Source organism: Triticum dicoccoides, chromosome 4B (assembly GCF_002162155.2).
Source record: "Triticum dicoccoides isolate Atlit2015 ecotype Zavitan chromosome 4B, WEW_v2.0, whole genome shotgun sequence".
Classification (NCBI taxonomy): Eukaryota; Viridiplantae; Streptophyta; class Magnoliopsida; order Poales; family Poaceae; genus Triticum; species Triticum dicoccoides.
Window position 1 is genome coordinate 25,653,838 of NC_041387.1, and position 20,490 is coordinate 25,674,327.

A 20,490-nucleotide genomic window follows, 5' to 3' on the forward strand; every position below is an offset into this window, starting at 1 on the left:
GATGGCTCCACTTGAGTGGAGCATTGTCCTTCTCCTTCGGCCACAAGGGGTTCCTCAATGGGTAGGATATAACCAATACCCATTCTTCTTATGGCTTGGGGAGGAATTTCATCACCTACATCACAAGTACCACTTTGCTCCACTTGGGAGCCGTTATTTTCATCAAACTCTACGTTACACGTCTCCTCAATGAGTCCGTTGGACTTGCTAAGAACACGGTAAGCATGAGAGTTTGTAGCATAACCAACAAATATGCCCTCATGAGCTCTAGCTTCGAATTTAGACAAGCGAACACCTTTCTTGAGAATGAAACACTTACACCCGAACACCCGGAAGTACTTGAGATTGGGCTTGTTCCCGGTGAGTATCTCATACGGAGTCTTGTTCAAGCCTTTGCGAATATAGAGCCGATTGGATGCATGACAAGCTGTGTTGATGGCTTCGGCCCAGAAGTTGTATGGAGACTTGAACTCCGCCATCATGGTCCTTGCCGCATCCATCAACGTCCGGTTCTTCCTCTCCGCAACACCATTTTGTTGAGGGGTATATGGTGCAGAATATTGATGCTTGATCCCTTCATCACTAAGAAACTCATCCAAGGTGTAGTTCTTGAACTCGGTGCCATTGTCACTTCTTATTGTCAAGATCTTTGCATTGTGTTGACATTGAGCTTCATTTGCAAAGTCGATGACGGTTTGTTGAGTCTCACTCTTCCTCTTGAAAAAGTATACCCAAGTGTATCTTGAATAATCATCCACAATCACCAAGCAATACTTTCTACCCCCAAGACTATCAAAGGATGGGGGCCCAAAGAGGTCCATGTGGAGGAGCTCCAAGGGTCTCTTCGAGTAGATGATAGTCGTGGGAGGGTGAGCCGTCTCATGAAGCTTTCCTTCGATACAAGCACTGCAAACACGATCTTTGGCAAAACTAGCATTCGTTAGTCCATGAACATGGTCCCCCTTGAGAAGACTTTGCAAAGATCTCATATTGACGTGGGCTAAACGGCATGCCAAAGCCATCCCACATCAACTTTAGCCATTAGGCATGTCGCGGTCTTAGTGGGTTGCTCCGAGAAGTTAACCACATAGAGACCGTTCTCGACATGCCCAACAAAGGCTACTTTAAGAGTCTTGCTCCACAAGAGGGCCACGGTATCAATATCAAAGAAGGTGGCAAAACCCATGAGTGCGAGTTGACGAACGGAAAGTAAATTGAACACAAGGGACTCAACAAGCATGACTTTCTCGATCGTTAGATCATGAGAAATGACAACCTTGCCAAGACCCAATACCTTAGAATGTGAGGCATCACCTCATTCGACATTGGTGGGCATAGATGGGATCTTGTGCACGTCCACCACCAAGTCCTTGCTCCCGGTCATATGATTTGTTGCTCCACTATCGAGCAACCATGATCCCCCACCGGAAGCAAACACCTTGTTGGTGGCCTTAGCCATGAGGCACTTGGCGGTGATGTTCTCGTTAGGTGCATCGAAGAGAGACACCCGAGGAGTTGTGACAATGGCAACGGATGCCATGGCCATTGTTTCACCATCTTCATCATCATCGTCATCCTCACGGTATTCTTCTTGAACCACCAACCCGCGAGGAGTCTTCCTGGTGAAGTTGTTCTTGTTGGGGAAGGACTTGGCTTTGTCTTTTCGAATGAACTTGCCACCATTGTCTTCCCGCTTCTCGTATGGACAATCCGCAACGAAATGGCTAACATTGCCACAGTTGCAACAAGTTCTAACTCGTTGCTTCCCCTTGAGGCCACTTGAGTTGTTCTTGTTGAAGTTGGGTCTTGTAGTCTTCTTACTCCAAAACTGTCTTGATGCAAGAGCCATGTGCTCATGATAATCATACTTCGTGTCCTCGAGGTTGCTCTCCTCATCTTCCTCTTATTCTTCTTCTTCCACACTAACCTTGGCCTTCAAGGCAAGATTGGGCTTCTTTGCCCTTTGGGAACGGAGCACCGCATTGTCGGCGGTCTTGTCCAAGATGCTCATTGCAACAAACTCATCCAACACTTCACTAGAGGTCATGGAGTGGAAGTCCGGTCTTTGGCGAATGACGGAGGACATGGCCTTGTTGTAGGGCATCATGGCCTTGAGGAACTTGCGCTTGATCCAGTTGTCATCCGTGTCCTTGCTTCCATGATCTCGGAGTGCGACCGCGAGTTTGGTCACTCTTCGAAAGAGCTCACGAGGTTCTTCATCCTCTTTCATAGCAAACTCATCGGCCTCATCTTGCACCACTTCATAGTTGGAGCGTTGAATGCTAGCACTTCCTTGATAGAGACGCTCGACACATTTCCATGCTTCTTTAGCCATGGCATGAGGTCAAAGATGAGGGAGATCTTCGGGAAGGATTGCATCTTGGATGATGAAGAGAGCACTTTCATTGAATTGATTGTCCACTTCTTCTCAAGGAATGAAGTTGCTTGGATCATGAGGATAGAAACCTTCTTCAATAATTCTCCAAAGGTTAGTGTTCACATGTTTTAAGTGACGCTTGAAGCGATAGAGCGAAGCATCAAAATCTTCATTTTTCACATATTTAGGAGGAGGACCGGCATGATTCAAATGAGTAGAGGGGATCGGTCCTCTATACACCGGGGGTTCCACATTGGCAAAGATGTCGGTGCCATTTCTACCACTAGTAGACGGACTCTTTTCACTATTAGCTTCCCCCTTGTCGGGGTTAGCATCCATCACCTTATTAATGGGATCACCCACTTTCATTGGCGAGGTAGATAGTTTGAGTCCCTCTAGGAATTTAGAAAACATGCTTTTAACCTCGGCCGTCATGGAGGTTTTCAATGTGTCTAAAGCCACATTAAATTCCTCACGAGAGATCGAGGTTCCCCCTTCGGCCGAAGACGAGACGGGATTCACACCGGAGTGCTCCTCCGCACCGTCGTTGTTGTCAACCATACTCTTCGGACGGCAAAGTCCTTAATAAAGAGACGAGGCTCTGATACCAATTGAAAGGATCGATATGGTTGACTAGAGGGAGGGGTGAATAGGCAACTAACACTTTTTAGACTTTTCTTTAACAATTTAAACCTTGCAATGAAATAGGTTGTCTAGATGTGCAACTACGTGGACAACCTATATGATGCAAAGACAATAAGCACACAAGAAAGCAATGGATATAGCACAAGTAAGTTTGCAAAAGTAAAGGGACAAGATAACCAAGAGTGGAGCCGGTGGAGACGAGGATGTGTTACCGAAGTTCCTTCCTTTTAAGGGGAAGTACGTCTCCGTTAGAGCGGTGTGGAGGCACAATGCTCCACAAGAAGCCACTAGGGCCACCGTAATCTCCTCACGCCCTCACACAATGCGAGATGCCGTGATTCCACTATTGGAGCCCTTGAAGGCGGCAACCGGACCTTTACAAACTAGATTGGGGCAATCTCCACAACACTTGGAGGCTCCCAACAATACCGCGAAGCTTCACCACAATGGAGTATGGCTTCGAGGTGACCTCAACCGTCTAGGGTGCTCAACACCCAAGAGTAACAAGATCCACTAGGGATAAGTGGGGGGAATCAAATATCCTGTGGTGGAAGTGTAGATTGGGCACTTGTCACTCAATCCCGAGCAAATCAACAAGTTTGATTGGCTAGGGAGAGAGATCGAGTGAAAATGGAGCTTGGAGCAACAATGGAGCTTAGAGGTGGAAGAGGTAGTCAACTAGAGGTAGAAGACACCCCTTATATAGTCGTGGAAAGAATCCAACCGTTATCCACATGTTCAGCCCGCGACACACGGTACTACCGCTCCAGGGGCGCGATACTACCGCGAAGCTTTGCGGTACTACCGTGGCTGACCATAGTACTACCGCGACAGCAGCACAGGCCGGAACTAGCCTGACAAGGGGGCAGTACTACCGCTTGCGCGGTACTACCGCAACCACTTGCGGTACTACCACTAGGCAGGAAAGTCACGGCCTGGGAAGGGCGCGGATGAAATAAATTACATCTGTGCCTACTTCCGCTGAAACTGAGGTGGTACAAAAATCCGACGCGGTACTACCACTCGCGAGGCGCGGTACTACCGTGCGGGCGCGGATGTAAAAAATTACATCCGCGCCTACTACCACGACACTGCGGTACTAGGTAGGAGGGCCACGGTACTACCGCGCTGGACGAGCGGTACTACCATGGAGGGCGCGGATGTAAAAAATTACATCCGCCCCTACTACCGCACCGGAGCGGCACAAGGCCTGGGAGCCACAGTACTACCGCTCCAAATGAGCGGTACTACCGTGACACACAGCGGTACTACCGCGTGTACTTGCGGTACTACCGCAAGTACAGCAGTAGTCGTCAGATTTCCGCACAACCAAGATAACAAAGGGAAGCTCCAAAATGCAGGGTAAGGAGGAACAAGTGTACGTGTTGATTCCACCCAAACCTTTCCAACGCGGACCCCCTCTTAATAGTACAGCTCTCCTACGACTCAAATCCACCAAAGAGAAACGTAGAACAACGCTGATTTCAATAGTCTTCGAGGGGCACCAAATCGTCTCATGCCTAGAGATGAAGTATCTGAAAAACTGAAGGCACACGATTAGTCCGCAAATGCATTGTCATCAATCACCAAAACACCTGAGGGATAAAATATGCCCTTACAGCGGTCAACGCCAAATATTTGGCCAAGCGGATCGGGGGTGCGATCCAAACAACCCCTATAAATCAAATATCGTCTAGACAAAACAACAAGTTCCAGTACCAGAATTCATCATCAAACTCTAAAGATCAAGAGCTCAAACCAAGTGTGGTGTCATGGTCTTCATTCTAGAAATACATGTAACAGCCAAGTGAGCAATCAAATCATCGAGAACCATCTTTTTGGTTCATAACCATCAAATTCGTGTAAACAGTCTAGAGGAGTGGCTCATCTAATTAAAATCTCATTCTAACAACAATTTGACCTTAAACAGAAGTAAAGGCATCATGCGTACCCTAAACAGAACAGATATTTACTCCTTGTAAACTGTGAGTAATGATCAAGATATACAAGCCCTAGAGACCAAGGATATAACAGCAGAAAGTCATGCTTAATCCAACAATAACAGAACATGCACAAGCAAAGTCACAGATTCAAACTTCTGATCCCTGGAACAAGTCTAAAGCATAGAAGCAGCCATAGCTCACCTTCCATGCAACAATGACTTATATTTGGACATGGTGAGGTGGTCGCATAAGCCATCGGATTAGAGACTAGGAAGAACACAGGTTGATGAAGTCAGGCGTGTTGCTGCTCGCCATCTTGTTTTAGTCTCCATCCACACGCCCATGCTCATCAAAGGTGATGTTCACCAATAAAGCAGGCAATAAAGAAGAAAAGTTTATCACACACACACACACACACACACACAGAGAGAACAATGCACTAAACAACAGGTCAATATCATCGCAACTTATCCATTTGACATGGCATCATGATGGCCGTGAACCAAGAGCAACGAAAGCCGTGGCTCGATGACCACAAGGTCAGAGCAGCGGGAGTCGAGGAGCAGAGAAAGGAGAGGTGCTGGGGGAGCTCACCATGGTTGTCTTCTAGCCGATGCCCAACATCGCCGCCTATGTGGCTCTACAGCGGGGCCAATGGAAGATGACGAGGCCGAAGACTGAGCCTACCACCGCGCACCTTGCCTGGCATAATGAACCTCTTCTCCTCTGCATAGGTGATCATGTTGTACCAAATCCTACACAAGGACAACACAAAAAACAAATCTTCAGGGTGGTAATTTAGTACAGACAACCTAATGAATTGTATAAACTCCAAATTTTGTAAAACCTGATCATAACAAGTGGAAAAAATAGTACTTGGCCAATTCACTTCACATTAAATCAATAGAAACCGGCATTCATGGTATTCTACTGAAAAATAACCCCTGGTCCTAAACTGAGAAAAATAAAAATGAGCAAGCCTCAAAAGCAACCTGCCTTGTCAGTCCCAAAAGGCTTAGCTAGACCTGGACCTCTACATCTAATTCAAGCCCCAAGAGGCTAAGGTTCTTTTTATGGTGTGTAGAAATATTTGATAACTCTATATTATAGTTCAAATAAGCACATAAAGACAGAATCCTACTGGAATGTATAATAACATCAAATATTCATAGTATACTACGTTAGTTTACTATGGCAGTTCATTTTCTTCTCTTTATTACTTTAATGTCGAATTTTCATAGCCGGTCATCCTCTACAGCCGATCCTAGACATCACGAATCGGACCAACTTAACCAAGTTGAGACCACCAGAGTAAAGCCTAGTTCATCATCACATAACTGAACCATCTAATAGATCACATAAATGGAAGTTCAGTTCTACCAGATTGCTAAATCTATGGGAGCAACTGTCCAGGAAAGTGTATATATCGGTAAAAAAGACCAGCAACATTTCGTGTTCCACTATCATGGGCTCAATGAAAGATACAGCTGGGCAAGGGGGTAGTGCAGCTCGGAGAGAGAGAAAGGTACCTACCTCAGAGGCCAGGTGGGAATGGACGAAGACAGCAGTCCCCATCTGCGGTGTCTTGTACGACACCGGACGGAAGAGCGCATAGCCCCGTCGCCGACATAATGACAAAACTGGTGTTTGGCATGGCCGCAAAGTTGCTTTAGAAGTGCATCTTCAGAACATATGGCTTTAGGACCTTGGTGATTGCAGGTGCCCTAGTTGGTGCGAGAAACCAAGTTGGCTAATTAAGTTGATCTATGTAAGCCAGGACATAGAAAATGAGAGTTAGCCAAGAACACATGCAGTGTTTCATAAAAAACTGCACAAATGGTTATCCTTAGCACACAACAAAAAAGGTGGTATATGTTTCAGATTCTAACTCAAGGATTGCATACAAATGTATAATGTATCATAAAAAGGGCACTCAATTTTGATGCTTATTGTCAGTTGAATCCAAGGAAATCATGTTACAGTTTACATCATCATAGTTCATCATTCTTGCAGTGACAATTTCAGCAGTTGAGAAAGTGATAAAGTGATCCAGTAAGTAGTAATCAATTCAAAACCGAATGCCTAAAAGTGAAGAATTTTTAGTATGCAGCAGTTAAGTCACTTATATGCTAGTACAAAGTGGACACACAGGATAAGATTTTTAGGAGTTCATGGAAGACTAGTTGTGTTGGCCCCAGTGTCCCGCTTTCAGCCTTTTCTTCCTAAAGCTTTTATTCAAGACTTGCAGCAAACCATTTAAACAAGTCAACATACTCCAAGCACTTGAACCCCAAGGAGAAAAACTGAAAGTGCTACTCCAACTAGACATAAATGAGGGTTATTAAACCAGGCAAACATCTTTGAAAGGAACATCAAAACAAATTCAGCATGGATGTTTTCTCATTTGAGACTTGTAGAACTTCCTAACGATGCCACAAGCAGGAAATGAAATTTTAACTTTAAGAATATTGTATTAGGTAGACATGTTGTCCTTTGAATGCCATCATTATCTTCTTCCGTGGCATATAAAGTTAGGTGTGGACATGGGTTTCATTGTTCTGGAAGAAGCATTCGGCACAGACCCCTGTAAGGTTCTAAAGATGAGCAAGAACGACTCGTTCTTCCTTAACATAGGAGGGCATTAGAGGGAGCAGGGTAGAGAGGAACGAAAATGAGCTTACCTACGCTGGAGTTGGTTCTGTCCACCAGAGGCGAAGGGAGAGCTGAGCCGCATGTCGGGGAAGAGCAGCAGGGGCGCGGTCGGCGACCCGGTGCGACTAGCGTTCGCCATCTCCGCCTCCGTCTGGCTGCTACGCGCCTCTCGTGGATAACCATGTAGGCTAGTTAAGCTGATCTGCGTAAGCCAGGACATAGGAAATCAAATTTAGGCAACACATGCTATGTTTCAGAAAACTGCAGAAATTGTTGTCCTTAGTACATAAAAAACTAGGTGTTATATGTTTCAGATTCTAACTCTAGGATTGCGTACAAATGTATAATGTATATCACACAAAGGGCATTCAAGTTTGATGCTTATCGTCAGGTGAATCCAGGGAAAGCATGTTACAGTATACATCATCATAGTTCATCATTCTTGCAGTGACAATTTCAGGAGTTGAGAAAGTGAAAAGGTGATCCAATAAATAGTAATCAATTCAATACGCTATTGGCTAAAAGTGAAGAATTATTAGTTAGCACACTATATAGACACACAGTATAACATTTTGAAGAATCCGTAACAGACTAGCTGGTTGGTCCCAGTGTTCCACTTTCAGCCTTTTTTTCCTAAAGCTTTTATTCAAGACTTAAAGCAAACCATTTAAACAAGTAGACATACTCCAAGCACAAAGTTGGGACGTGGGAGTGGCCAAAGAGCTGGAAATTTCTTTAATCAAGAAGTATTTTGCTTCTATAGAAATCAATAAAAATACAAAACTTCCACCGATATATTCAATACAAGAAGGCCCTCGATTAACGCTAAGGCATATTGCACTGGCATATCCAGGGTTGAATTCCAGACTAAACTGAGAAACCCTTGAGTTCAAAATGAATAAGCAAAGAATTTTCATGCACAAGAAAATAGACAAGGAATGTTCACTTCAAGAAACCATAAATGGAAGATTAAGCAAATCCACTTGTGTTGTAACAAACACTAACGAAGTTGTCTTATCATTTGAGACTTCCAGCACTTGCTTACAGTACCACAAGCAGGCAATGAAAATTTTACTCTAGGAACACTACCGGGTAGGCATCTTATCATTTTCTTCCATACAATAAACAATTGGGCATGTGGACAGGGCAGGATGCAACTTGCTTCTTCAGAGGATAAACTTTTCATGCACATTACAAACACTATCAGGTAAATTTATTCCTTTATTATGTACTTAAAGCTGAATAACATTTTATTCCGTTACAACTAACGCCATTTAATCAAAGGAAAACTTTCAGATCCACAAATAAGCAGTGAAAGCACATATGTTAGGCAGGGTTGGTAAAGACAGTTGAAAATCAAAGGCTGTTCATCTCCAGCCTCAGAAGTTCGTCGACATAAATTAAAGCACATACATAGCAGATTTAACTGGAATCAAAATCACAAGGCAACTCTCTCTCTCTCTCTCTCTCACATACACACAAACACAACCCTGAAATTCATTTTTACTAAAAGAGGAGAAAAGAGAGGGAAGACAGCAAGTGAGACTCACCATTGCAGTTGAAGTACGAGATGGACTCGCTGGTGCGGGGCGTGCACCACACGTCAGTCTGTCTCATCCTACCTGACCTGCATGAGGAAGAAAACCGCACAACATCAGGGAAAGGGGAGATGAGCAAATCAAATGGAATCAAACCAAGCGCAAGCAGACAGTGCAACTCAGAGAGAGACAGGTACCTCTCAGTGGCCTGGTGGGAATGGATTACAACAGCAATCCCCATCTGCGGTGTCTTGTACGGCACCGGATGGAAGAGCGCACAGCCCCATCTAGGGCTCACTGCCAATCTAACTTGATTTTTATAATATCTTTCTTTTTTGGGGGAAAAAGATAGACCTACTGCGCAAATGAATCTTAATCATTCACTGTCCTCTTGAATAAGATTCAAGAATGAATCTGACTTATTTGGTAAATGAAACAAAATTACTGTTTAGCATGCATATATCGTACAGGTCATGCCATTTGTCCAAACAATGAGGAAAGGTCCATCTTTTAACTGCCACCAACGAAATTACCTATCTCTAGAAATCTATGGTCCAGTTGGTTACCATTGCAACTCTAGCTAGGAAATATATATTGCACATCCACCAACAACAGGAACACCAGCACAAACAAAATGGAGATTACAAACACCTAAACAAGGCCCTTCTTGGCCCATGATGTAATTCAACAATTGAGAAAGTGACAAAGTGATCCAGTAAATAGTAAGCAGCAGGAATGATACCACAAGAAGGAAATCAAAGCTTTACTTTAGGAATATTGTATCAGGTAGACATGTTGTCCTTGAATGCCACCATTCTCTTCTGACGTGGCATATAAAGTTAGGTTTGGCCAAAGTGTTGGAAATTGCTCTAATCGAGAAGTATTTTTCTTCAACAAATTTTTAATAAAGATACAAAAAAAGGCATTCAAGTTTGATGCTTATCGTCAGTTGAATCCAAGGAAAGCATGTTACAGTTTACATCATCCTAGTTCATCATTCTTGCAGTGACAAAGTGATCCAGTAAATAGTAATCAATCCAAAACTTTATGGCTGAAAGTGAAGAATTTTTAGAATGCAGCAGTTAAGTTACTGATATGTTAGATATAACATTTTTAAGAGTCCATAACATACTAGTTGGTTGGTCCCAGTGTCATACTTTCAGCCTTTTCTTCCTAAAGCTTTTATTCTAGACTTAAAGTGAACCAAACAAGTAGACATACTCCAAGCAGTGGACCGTAAGGAGAAAAACTGAAAGTGCTACTCCTAGATGTAAACGAGAGTTACTAAACTATACAAACATCTTTGGAAGGAACATCATAACAACTTCAGCATGTATGTTTTCTCATCTCAGACTTGCAGAACTTCGTAACGACACCACAAGCAGGAAATGAAAGTATCACTTTAGGAAGATTGTATCAGGTAGACATGCTGTCCTTTGAATTCCACCATTTTCTTCTTCCATGGCATATAAATTTAGGTGTGGCCAAAGTGCTGGAAATTGCTCTAGTCGAGAACTATTTTGCTTCTACGAAATTGTAATAAAGATATGAAAACTCCCACCAATATATTCAACACTAAAAGGGCTTAACTAAAGCTAAAGCATGTTGCATTGACATATTCAGGGCTGATTCCAGATTGAACTATGGAACCCCTTGAGATCACAATGAGTAAGCAAGAACTATCCTACGCAAGAAAACCAACAAAGAATGTTTTCCTGAAGAAACTATAACTTGGAGGATGAACTAAATCCACCTATGTGGTCACAAGCACTGATGAAAGTCGTCTTATCATCTGAGGCTTGCAGAACTTGCTAACAATGCCACAAGCAGGAAATGGCAATTTTACTCTAAGAAGACTATCAGGTAGGCATCTTATCCTTCTCTTCCATGTAATAAACAGTTGGGCATGAGCACAAGGCAGGATGCAACTTGCTTCTTCAAAGGATAAAATTTCCAGGCACATTACGAACACTATCAGGTAAATGAATTCCTTTATATACTTTATATGCTAGTCAATGCATTCTATTCCGTCACAACGAATTCCATTTCATCAAAGGAAAACTTTTAGATCCACGAATAACCAGTGTAAGCAGATAACTTTGGCAGGTTTAGTAAAGATAGAAGACAAACAACGGTTGTTCATATAAAGCATCAGAAATTACACGATTCAACTCGATGGCGTAAATTAAAGCACATACATAGCAGACCTCTCTCTCTCTCTTCATACACACACACACACAAAAACTGCAGCACGGATTTGCCAAGGTCAATGATGACCGGCTTCGCCCTCTGAAATAGGCACGTACAGTACATATTCACAATGCCATATGTTTACATCCAGCCACAACGCGTAAAAAAACGGAGTTCATCTACAAAAGGCCTACTCCTTAACATTATATCACACAGACTGAACTACTTACTACTAGCACAACCATGAATCTCTAGATATAGAAGTAAAACTTTGTTGATTCATGACATCCACATAAGACAAAGAAAGGCTAACATCCTTAGAAGTTACAAACAGCAGGGAACATTTCATAGCTCTGCGTCTCCCTCCGTCTCTCTTACTCACACACACACAGCAGAGCAGACTGAAAACTCAAATGCATTTTTGCTCTCGGATGGAGAGAAAAGAGAGGGAGGACCACAAGAGAGACTCGCTGGTGCGGCGCGCGCACCACACGTCAGTCTGTCTCCTCCTACCTGACCTGCATGAGGAAGAAAACCGCACAACATCAGGGAAAGGGGAGATGAGCAAATCGAATGGAATCAAACCAAGCGCAAGCGGATAGTGCGGCTAAGAGAGGAGAAAGGTATCTCACAGTGGCCAGGTGGGAATGGACTACAAGAGCAATCCCCATCTGCGGTGTCTTGTACAGGACCAGAGAGATGAGCATACAGACCCATCTAGAGCTCACTGCCAATCTAACTTGAGTTTTCTACTATCTTCTTCTTTGGGGGAATAAGATAGACCTGCTGTCCAAATGAATCTTAGTCATTCACTGTCCTCTTGAATAAGCTTGAAAATGAAATCTGACTTATTTGATAAATGAAACAAAATTACTGATTAACATGCATATATCTACAGGTCATGTCATTTGTCCAAACGATGTTGAAAGGTCCATTTTTTAACTGCCACCAATGAAATTACCTATCTTTATAAGTCGATGATCCAGTTGGTTACCACTACAACTCTAGCTAGCAAATACATACTGCTCATCCACCAACAGGAAGACCAGCACATGGTGCACATCCACCTACAGGAAGACCCGCACATGGTGCACATCCACCTACAGAAAGGATGAGAACATTACCTGAACGCTGGCTGTTGTTTGGCATGGTTGCCCCCTCGCCTTGTTGCACCTCTCCGTGCCGTCGTGCTCCAGATCATGCGCGCTGCAGTACTCTTGCACATCGGCGCGCTCGGTCTCGCGGGCCATAGCCTTGCAGCCTCGCTGACTTGCACCTGACTTATTTGGCAAATGAAACAAAATTACGAAATAGCACACATATATATCTACAGGTCATGTCGATTGTCTAAACGATGAGGAAAGGTCCAGTTTTTTTACTGCCACCAACTAACCAACGAGATTAGCCATCTCTATAAATCTCTGCACCAGTTGGTTACCACAGGAAATATATGGTTTGCAGGAAGCCGTGAACAGGGTACAGGAAGTGGAGCGAGAAGATTACCATGAACGCGGTGTTGTTTGGCGTGGTCACCGCTTCGCCTTGCTGCTCCCTCGTGTGCGCCTTGCTGCACCCGCGTGTGCTCCTGCACATCCGCGTCCTCGGGGGTCGCAGCCTTGCGCCGCCGCACCTGTGCACTATAGTCTGTTGCGTGCCTTCTTAGAGAAGATGAGACATCAGAGAGAGAGAGAGAGAGAGAGAGAGAGAAGATGCATACCCGTCCCTTGTCGAGGTCTTGAAGGAGAGGGATCCCGAGCTCGGTCGCCATGGCCGCAGGCTAGGGTTTCGGGCGCGGGGAGCGAGAGACGGAGAGCCGTGGAGGTTGGACGCGGCGGGTGGCTAGGAGGGGTGGAAGGAGGAGGACGCGGTAGCGGTGGTTGCCGCGGCCTGTGGATCTAGGGCTTCCCTCCGAGAAAGAAGAGAGGAGGGAGAGGAGAAGGTTGGGGGCGCCAGCGGCGCGGTGCAGGGCGGTGGCGGAGGCGGGAGGTCGCCGGTGGGGTGGGGAGAGGAGGTCGGCGGCGGCGGCGGCGGATTGAATCGAGGGGAGATGAGGCGAGGAGGAAGACAGAAGAGAAGGAAGCGGCGGATTGGGTTTGGATTTGGGCCAAAGAGGTTGTTTTTGGTTGGTTGGTTGGTTGTGTTGGATACTTTTTCACATTCATCTTTTGAACCAAATCTTTCAGAGAGGGTGGGAGAATTCCCACACTTTCGCTTGATTGAACCAAATATTCATGAAAGCGCGGGAGCGGTCCAATATCTCGGTGCCAAAAGATGGAAGCGGCGGGGTGGGTTGGGTTTGGAACTAGTTATCCATCCAACGATGCCAAGTGGCCTCACTTTATTGGTCACTCTTGACCTCCCACGGATTGATCATCCCTCTCCATCAGATCCCAACTTTCCTACTAGATCTGACGGTGGATACCTCGCGTCACGTGGATCACGCTCCCTGCTCTCAGTAAAACCCGACGACCGGCTCTCACATGAGTTTCTTCTTCATTTATTGTTGTAAATCTGGAAACAAAATCTAGAAAACAAATTTGATATAAATGTATGGAACTAAAATATGTTGAATTTTTTTTACCATAGCCACTATTATTTTTTCGTCACGTGGGACCCACACTTGTGCTTCAAAGTAGCACCAGGATCTTCATGATAGAGAGTCTCTCATTTTGTCACTTTCATTTACTAGTGGAAATTTTTCATTATAGAACTTGGCTTGTATATTCCAATGATGGGCTTCCTCAAAATGCCCTGGGTTTTCGTGAGCAAGCGAGTTGGATGCACACCCACTTAGTTTCTTTTGTTGAGCTTTCATATACTTATAGCTCTAGTGCATCCGTTGCATGGCAATCCCTACTCACTCACATTGATATCTATTGATGGGCATCTCCATAGCCCGTTGATATGCCTTGTTGATGTGAGACTATCTTCCCTCTTTTTGTCTTCTCCACAACCACCATTCTATTCCACATATAGTGCTATATCCATGGCTCACGCTCATGTATTGCGTGAAGATTGAAAAAGTTTTAAAAATGTTAAAGTATGAAACAATTGCTTGGCTTGTCATCGGGGTTGTGCATGATTTAAATACTTTGTGTGGGGAAGATGGAGCATAGCCAGACTATATGATTTTGTAGGGATAACTTTCTTTGGCCATGTTATTTTGAGAAGACATGATTGCTCTACAAGTGATAAGGCTTCTCTACATGCCATGCATTCAAGAATCGTTGTGTCATGCATCCCTTCAATCACCAATGCTGAGCTTCCCAGGTAATTTCCCCATTCGTCGCGACAGACAGCCACCGCCGCCCCTCTTCCATAGCGTTTAGATACCCCCGCGTCGACATGGATTTTGACGAATCATGTCAGCGGTGCCATTGGCCTTACACTGCCTATTGCTGCTGTCCTGGGTGCTGCTGCTCTCGGTGTTGCATGTTATTGCTCTTTGACTATCTCCAGCTCAACTAGATAGCGATTAATGAATGTGTGGGTCGCGTGGGGGCTCTAGAAAATGTCTTCGTGAATTGCCTTTCTCCCCTCTATCCACGTTGCCCACAGTGTTACCGCCAGTTTCACAAAAGCCTCATGCGATAATGATCGTATTAATGAAAACAGCCACTGTTTAGCGCTCAGCTCGCTTGATTCCATCAACTGGTCCACTAACTCCTCATCCGCCAGTGCCCAGATGCACCTGGACATAGAGCAGTCCAGAAGAGAGTGCCTCCAAGAATCATGTGCACCACACAATCCGCACGAACTTGAAGTCGCCATGTTTCAATGTTCCCTGACATCCTCCGTGGGTAATGAGTGCCTCGCAAGTCGCCATAGGAACATCCTTATTTTCCCCGGGACGCTGACATGCCATATGGACTTCCACGAACTCTTTTCTTGCTGCATATTTGAAGCTCCTGCTGTCCCTTCGAGCCATGCTTCTCTTCTTTGCTTTGTTGCTATTAGCATCTTATACGCGGAACGTACTGAGAAGGCGCCATTCTTTTCGAAATTCCAGCACCAGCAGTCTGGAAGATTCATAGTGCATAGCGGGATGCTAAGAACATGAGGTATATCTATGGGCAAAAGAACTTCTCTGATCCGTTAATATTCCAGCACGCCACCGTAGCGTCTATTAATTCAGAAACATTTTCTGGGGGGTTTGCAATTCTGCTTCCATAAGGTCTCAGGAATTCATCTCCTGGGATCCAATTATCATTCCAAATATTAGTGCTTGCACCATTGCCAATCCTTCTAATTAGACCTTGTTTCAATATATCTCTTCTTTCGACTATTGCCCTCCAGATTTGGCTCGGGTGGCTGCCGATGTTGGCTTCTAGTATAGTTGTATTTGGGAAGTAAACTCCTTTCAAGATTCGGGAGCTCAGAGCATCTGGATTTTGCAGAATCCGCCATGCCTGCCTAGCAAGCAAGGCTAGGTTAAAAAGCTTGAAGTCCTTAAACCCTAATCCTCCCATATCTTTGGGTTGCGTCATATCCTTCCAGGATACCCAGTTTGGCTTTCGCTTGCCATCTCTACTCCCCCACCAAAACTTGCGGACTAGCATGTTCAAGTGTTCACATAGCCCCCGCGGCAATTTGAAGAAAGACATCGAAAAAACTGGGACAACCTGCGCAACAGACTTGACCAACACTTCTTTACCTGCCGTGGACATGGTTTTCTCTATCCACCCTTGGATCTTGTTCCACAAACGGTCCTTGAGATATTTAAAGGCCCCATTCCGTGACGAGCCCACATCCGATGGCATGCCGAGATATTTCTCATTAAGTGTCTCCTTGGGTACATGTAGTAACTCTTTTAATTTTGAGAAATCTTCAATATTTTTTTTCAAACCTGGATCTCCAGGACCGAAGCAGGATGCTCTATCCACTGGGCCATCTCAATCCTTCTAGAGGAAAGTATCGTTTTCCCCCTGAAATCCTTGCCAATGGACCAATTTCCCCCTCAACTCTAATACTGGATCAATCAGCCCCTCAAATCTGTAAAACCGAATCAATTCTCCCCTAAGGTGGTTTCAGACTTGATTTGGAGTGGTTTTCACCCATACCATGCATTTCTCTGGATTGACCGTGCACTTCGCTTCATAACAGTTTGGGTGGAGATGACTGCTTCAGTGCGTCGAGCTCGCCTCTGTGGCCGGCATGCTCGCCGCTCGTCGTCTTCTTGGTCTCCACCAGGCTGCCGCTGATGTACCCCCACCCGATACCTACAACGACGTGCCGCTGCTCAGGTCCAACCGCCCGCAAGGGAACCGCTTTGTGTGCCTCGCACCACCCGGACCGGTGCCCCGCTTGGCCGCCGTAGAAGATGAGCTGCATCAGCATCGTGGACGCGCGCATCCGGCCGCCCGCGATCACGCCCTTGTGCCAGGCTTGCATCCTCTTCCTCCGGCAAGCGGCGATGGTGTTCGAGGTGGCAGCCTTGCGGGCATCATTTTGATGAGCGTCTCCAGCGTGTCGGGGTTGTTGGACGACAGCGGCGACGAGATCTTGTCGGCTCCGAGCTCGGTCATAGGCTGTTGCGGCGGAGACGGCTCGGGGCCCCGGTGCCGACCGCATTTTCTCGCCGGTCTGCGTGGCCGCGTTCGCCCCGGCGCCGCTGCACGCGGTGGCCACCCAGTACTGGCCGAGGTTGAAGGAGCTCTAGTTCTTGCGCCGGCCGTGAGCCCTGCTAATGGCCGCTTTGGGCAGCTTGTTCTCGTTCCCGGCCTGGCAGCTCGAGGTGGAGGAGGACGAGGATGAGCAGGCGAAGGCGTCGCGCGGGTAGGCTGGCGCAGGAAGGAGGCGGAGCAGCTCGGAGCCCTTGAGCACGTACTCGACGCCGCTGGCAGGTGCACGGGATCGTTGGCGGTGAGTCGTGCCAGACGTAGCCGGTCTTGTAACTCTGCTTGGAGGACCAAGAGTAGGCGTCCGCCATGCCAGCGCCCCGGAGCACAGTCAGCCTAGTCAACGAGTCCAGTCAGCGAGAAGTGCACGGTCTGGGTCCAAACCACTCAAAATCAAGTCCAAAACCACCATAGGGGGAATTGATCCGGTTTTAAAGATTTGAGGGGCTGATTGATCCGGTATTAGAGTTGAGGGGGAAATTGGTCCATTAGAAAGGATTTCAGGGGGAAAACGATACTTTCCTCATCCTTCTACTATAAAACTAGATCGAAAACGAGCCTTGGCGCGTCGTGCCTGGCTGAACGTGTTGTCCCAGCATTTAAACAAATCGCGGTGTTGTTGCTACTTGGTATGGGATCATTTGTCAAAGTATGGCATAAGGCAAGGCAATCACATCTACCAAACAAAAGAAAACATGAGGAATTTTGTCATTAGAACCATTCATTTGGAAGTTCATTGGAAATGGAAATATATACTTGTGCCAAAAGCAAGCAAGGTCGATCAATCCGCATCAAGTTAGATACATATAGCATACTTTTCATACAACAAAAGCAAGCTATGGCAGCAATGTGAGACAAAAAACCTACTTAATTCCATAGAAGCATATTTTTTGATAGATCCACCTGAGCGTCTTGACGTTCGACCTTTCATACGCCACATCACATAAACCTGCTATGAGTAGTTTGTTCAGTCACTTAAAACAGATAACATTTTCCCCATTGACAACAGAGTTATGAACCTTGAACTAAACTTTTCAATGTTCAGATTATCAATGACGGCTACCTATGCGTACTGTCGAAACCGAAGACACATAAGAGATTTCTTTCAATCTTTGACCAACTCCGTAGTTATTGTCGCTCTTCCGTCCACACCTTTTATCAGATGGACTTGCCCATGGCGCATCCATCACCCTCCCAACATGACACAATCCAGGTAGAGATTAGAGTAGACCATATTCTGTTAAAAGGATAGAAACCGGTTAGCAGTTCATGCAATCCTATAACCCATCATATAATTTACCTAAATAGTGATACTTTTGTGCTCAATGAACAATGCAGAGGACATGAACAATACATGCATTGGTAAATAACTAAATGTGTGCTACCAACATCACTTGAAAGGCAGAAGATATGAAAAATACATAACATGCCTTAAATTAAATCCATTTGACTAAAATTCAATGGACAGATTTAATATGCTCCCACATGTATGTAACAGTAACATGTAGATTGTATGGAGAAGAAAAGAAAGCGGGTCACATAATCGTAAGTGAAAGAACTGAAGATTTAGCAGAAAAGTATGACTAAATTTTAATGAACTAAAGAAAGCAGGTCACATGATCATATTCAGAGCACAAACTAAAAGAAAGGTAGGAAAGCCTTAGCAGAACAAATGTTGTCTAGTGTGCTGCAAATCTGTGGCGCGGCTTACCGCGCATTGGCCGCTAAACAGCTGGCAACCAAATATGAATACTCGCTTTGATATGAATAAATAATGGTAGCTGTTAAGGCCACTTTACTCAAATACTTCACATAGGAATATTTTAATCTATCTATACATAAAAGATTCGTATCTCCCAAGGTATGTCCAAAGAATTATCATCAAAATGAAGGAATCTATCAGATGTTTGGTAGCGACCACATAAGCAATATACTTTGTGCAAGAGCATATAGAGCTAAGAAACAAAGTGGCATCTATTTTTCAAAATTGTTCCCATGCTCTTTTTAAGTCTGTTGCTAGATATCAACATAAGTTCTCCAAGTCACAGGGTGCCGCTGTTTTTAAGAACATGCTCTTTTAAGTATGTTGCAAGAACATATTTATCTGGAACTATTTTTGCACAACATACATAGTTAGCACAGAGTAGACAATTGGCAAATGAAAAGAGATAATAACTTTGTCAAATTATTTAACTATGAATCTTCCAACCATGGCACTGAGAGAAAATGTGTTTATGACAACAGTTATGAAACTGTACATTCCGTAGCTACGGATAAAGATGAGGCAAGTCACAGGGTGCCGCCGTTTGGTTTCCTCATTGGAAAATTGGAGGGGGGGGGGTGCAAGGAGAGAGGAGAGGGATGGCAAGTTGGCTCCGCACCCCATGTATCCGACCTGCAATGGATAGTGCGGGATCCAATTACTGCTCATCCAAGAAACATAAAGGCGCTAAAATTTCTAGAAAGAATGATTCATACCAAGATCTGGAGCTGCCAATTAATGCCCATGCTAGATTTTAAGCTGCTCTTCCTTGTGGTCGATGATGAAGACCTGTAGTTAGCCCCGTAAGCTTAAAAAACACAAGCCCGAACATACAAAGATAGGAAGGCAACACTACAAAGGCAAACTTAATTACCATGACTTGCGGAGAATGAACCATCTTATAACATGAATGCTTGGTTTATACCATCATAGATTTATGCTTGTATTGCGATAACACATAACTGTGGAGGAAAATATAAGGATAAATAATAAGGAAAAACCAGCTCAAATTGCAACAGTTAGTATTTTGTTCAGTTTGACATGAATATCAACAAGAGGAGAAAAGATAACATATGGTACACAAAGAACAAATTATTAGAGTAACCAACATATGGTACACAAAGAACAAATTATTAGAGTAACCAACATATGGTACACAAAGAACAAATTATTAGAATAACCAGCTTCAAAATAGATATGCACGAACACACTACTTCTAAAATATACACATCGTCATACATAGGATGTTCAGACTTCAAACATTCATAATATCAAAGATATAAGACTTCAGAGTAACACTCACCATAACAAAAGGAACTAAACAGTCTATGCGGAAGATATAATGATTCGTCAGTGAATGCACACCCTTGTGCCATATAAAGCTCACACATTTCCAGCCCACACAAACAAAAAAGAAGGCTTTGAAAAGCGAAGCAACCATTTGGGGGTGCTGCTTACCCCAGGAGCCGTTGAGCTCTCGAACATGGATGCCCTGGTCGTCGTTCTCATCCATGGAGGGTGCCTGTAGCTCCGATATATCAAACAAATAAGTAAGTAATCTGGAGGTGACAGTAGAGAGAGAAAATAATCTGTCACATGATATGAGACAATAATATAATCTTACAATAATGAGCAGTGGCTAATTAGACTCAATCCAGCACAGAAGCACATCAAGCACTGACTAAATAACCCCACACATAGCCATGAAACAGAGCATATGGTACTACCTACCTAGAGCAGCACAAGGGAAACAGAGGGAGCCAGA

At 44.6% G+C, this 20,490-nt stretch overlaps 1 protein-coding gene, 2 long non-coding RNA genes, 2 other non-coding genes and 3 pseudogenes across 9 annotated transcripts; all 8 read right to left on the bottom strand.

Moving 5' to 3' along the window:
* Positions 1-4,525: 4,525 nt before the first annotated feature.
* On the bottom strand, positions 4,526-9,501 carry LOC119293253. 2 transcript variants are annotated; one of them, XR_005143005.1, is made up of 6 exons: positions 9,353-9,501; positions 9,168-9,244; positions 7,647-7,819; positions 6,499-6,729; positions 5,167-5,720; positions 4,526-4,806 (listed from the first exon to the last, which is right to left on the bottom strand). It is a non-coding gene; the product is annotated as an uncharacterized LOC119293253 (long non-coding RNA). The 2 variants fall into 2 exon arrangements; XR_005143003.1 differs by lacking the exon at positions 4,526-4,806 and having other exon boundaries at positions 4,833-5,720.
* Positions 7,354-7,472, bottom strand: LOC119296584. Its single transcript, XR_005145313.1, has one exon. It is a non-coding gene; the product is annotated as a small nucleolar RNA snoR104 (small nucleolar RNA).
* Positions 8,623-8,734, bottom strand: LOC119296586 (annotated as a pseudogene).
* A 985-nt stretch (positions 9,502-10,486) lies between the features above and the next one.
* Positions 10,487-10,604, bottom strand: LOC119296582. The gene has a single exon (XR_005145312.1). It is a non-coding gene; the product is annotated as a small nucleolar RNA snoR104 (small nucleolar RNA).
* Positions 10,605-10,931: 327 nt separating this feature from the next.
* LOC119296585 lies at positions 10,932-11,038 on the bottom strand (annotated as a pseudogene).
* A 362-nt stretch (positions 11,039-11,400) lies between these two features.
* LOC119294729 lies at positions 11,401-13,592 on the bottom strand. Of its 4 annotated transcripts, none has more exons than XR_005143535.1 (5): positions 13,063-13,587; positions 12,849-12,982; positions 12,470-12,625; positions 11,978-12,128; positions 11,401-11,863 (listed from the first exon to the last, which is right to left on the bottom strand). XR_005143535.1 is itself a non-coding variant. In XM_037572982.1 (5 exons), exons 1-4 carry the CDS (start codon positions 13,111-13,113, stop codon positions 12,081-12,083), a joined length of 381 nt encoding a protein of 126 aa, XP_037428879.1. In that variant the 5' UTR covers positions 13,114-13,592; the 3' UTR covers positions 11,401-11,863; positions 11,978-12,080. The 4 variants fall into 4 exon arrangements, 3 of the variants coding, with proteins under 3 accessions (XP_037428879.1, XP_037428876.1, XP_037428878.1); XM_037572982.1 differs by having other exon boundaries at positions 11,978-12,131; positions 12,470-12,621; positions 12,849-12,975; positions 13,063-13,592; XM_037572979.1 differs by having other exon boundaries at positions 11,978-12,131; positions 12,849-12,989; positions 13,063-13,592.
* Positions 13,593-16,439: 2,847 nt separating this feature from the next.
* On the bottom strand, positions 16,440-17,675 carry LOC119292451 (annotated as a pseudogene).
* A 34-nt stretch (positions 17,676-17,709) lies between these two features.
* LOC119293254 lies at positions 17,710-20,244 on the bottom strand. Its single transcript, XR_005143006.1, has 4 exons — positions 19,600-20,244; positions 19,442-19,514; positions 18,027-19,358; positions 17,710-17,912 (listed from the first exon to the last, which is right to left on the bottom strand). It is a non-coding gene; the product is annotated as an uncharacterized LOC119293254 (long non-coding RNA).
* Positions 20,245-20,490: the final 246 nt, after the last annotated feature.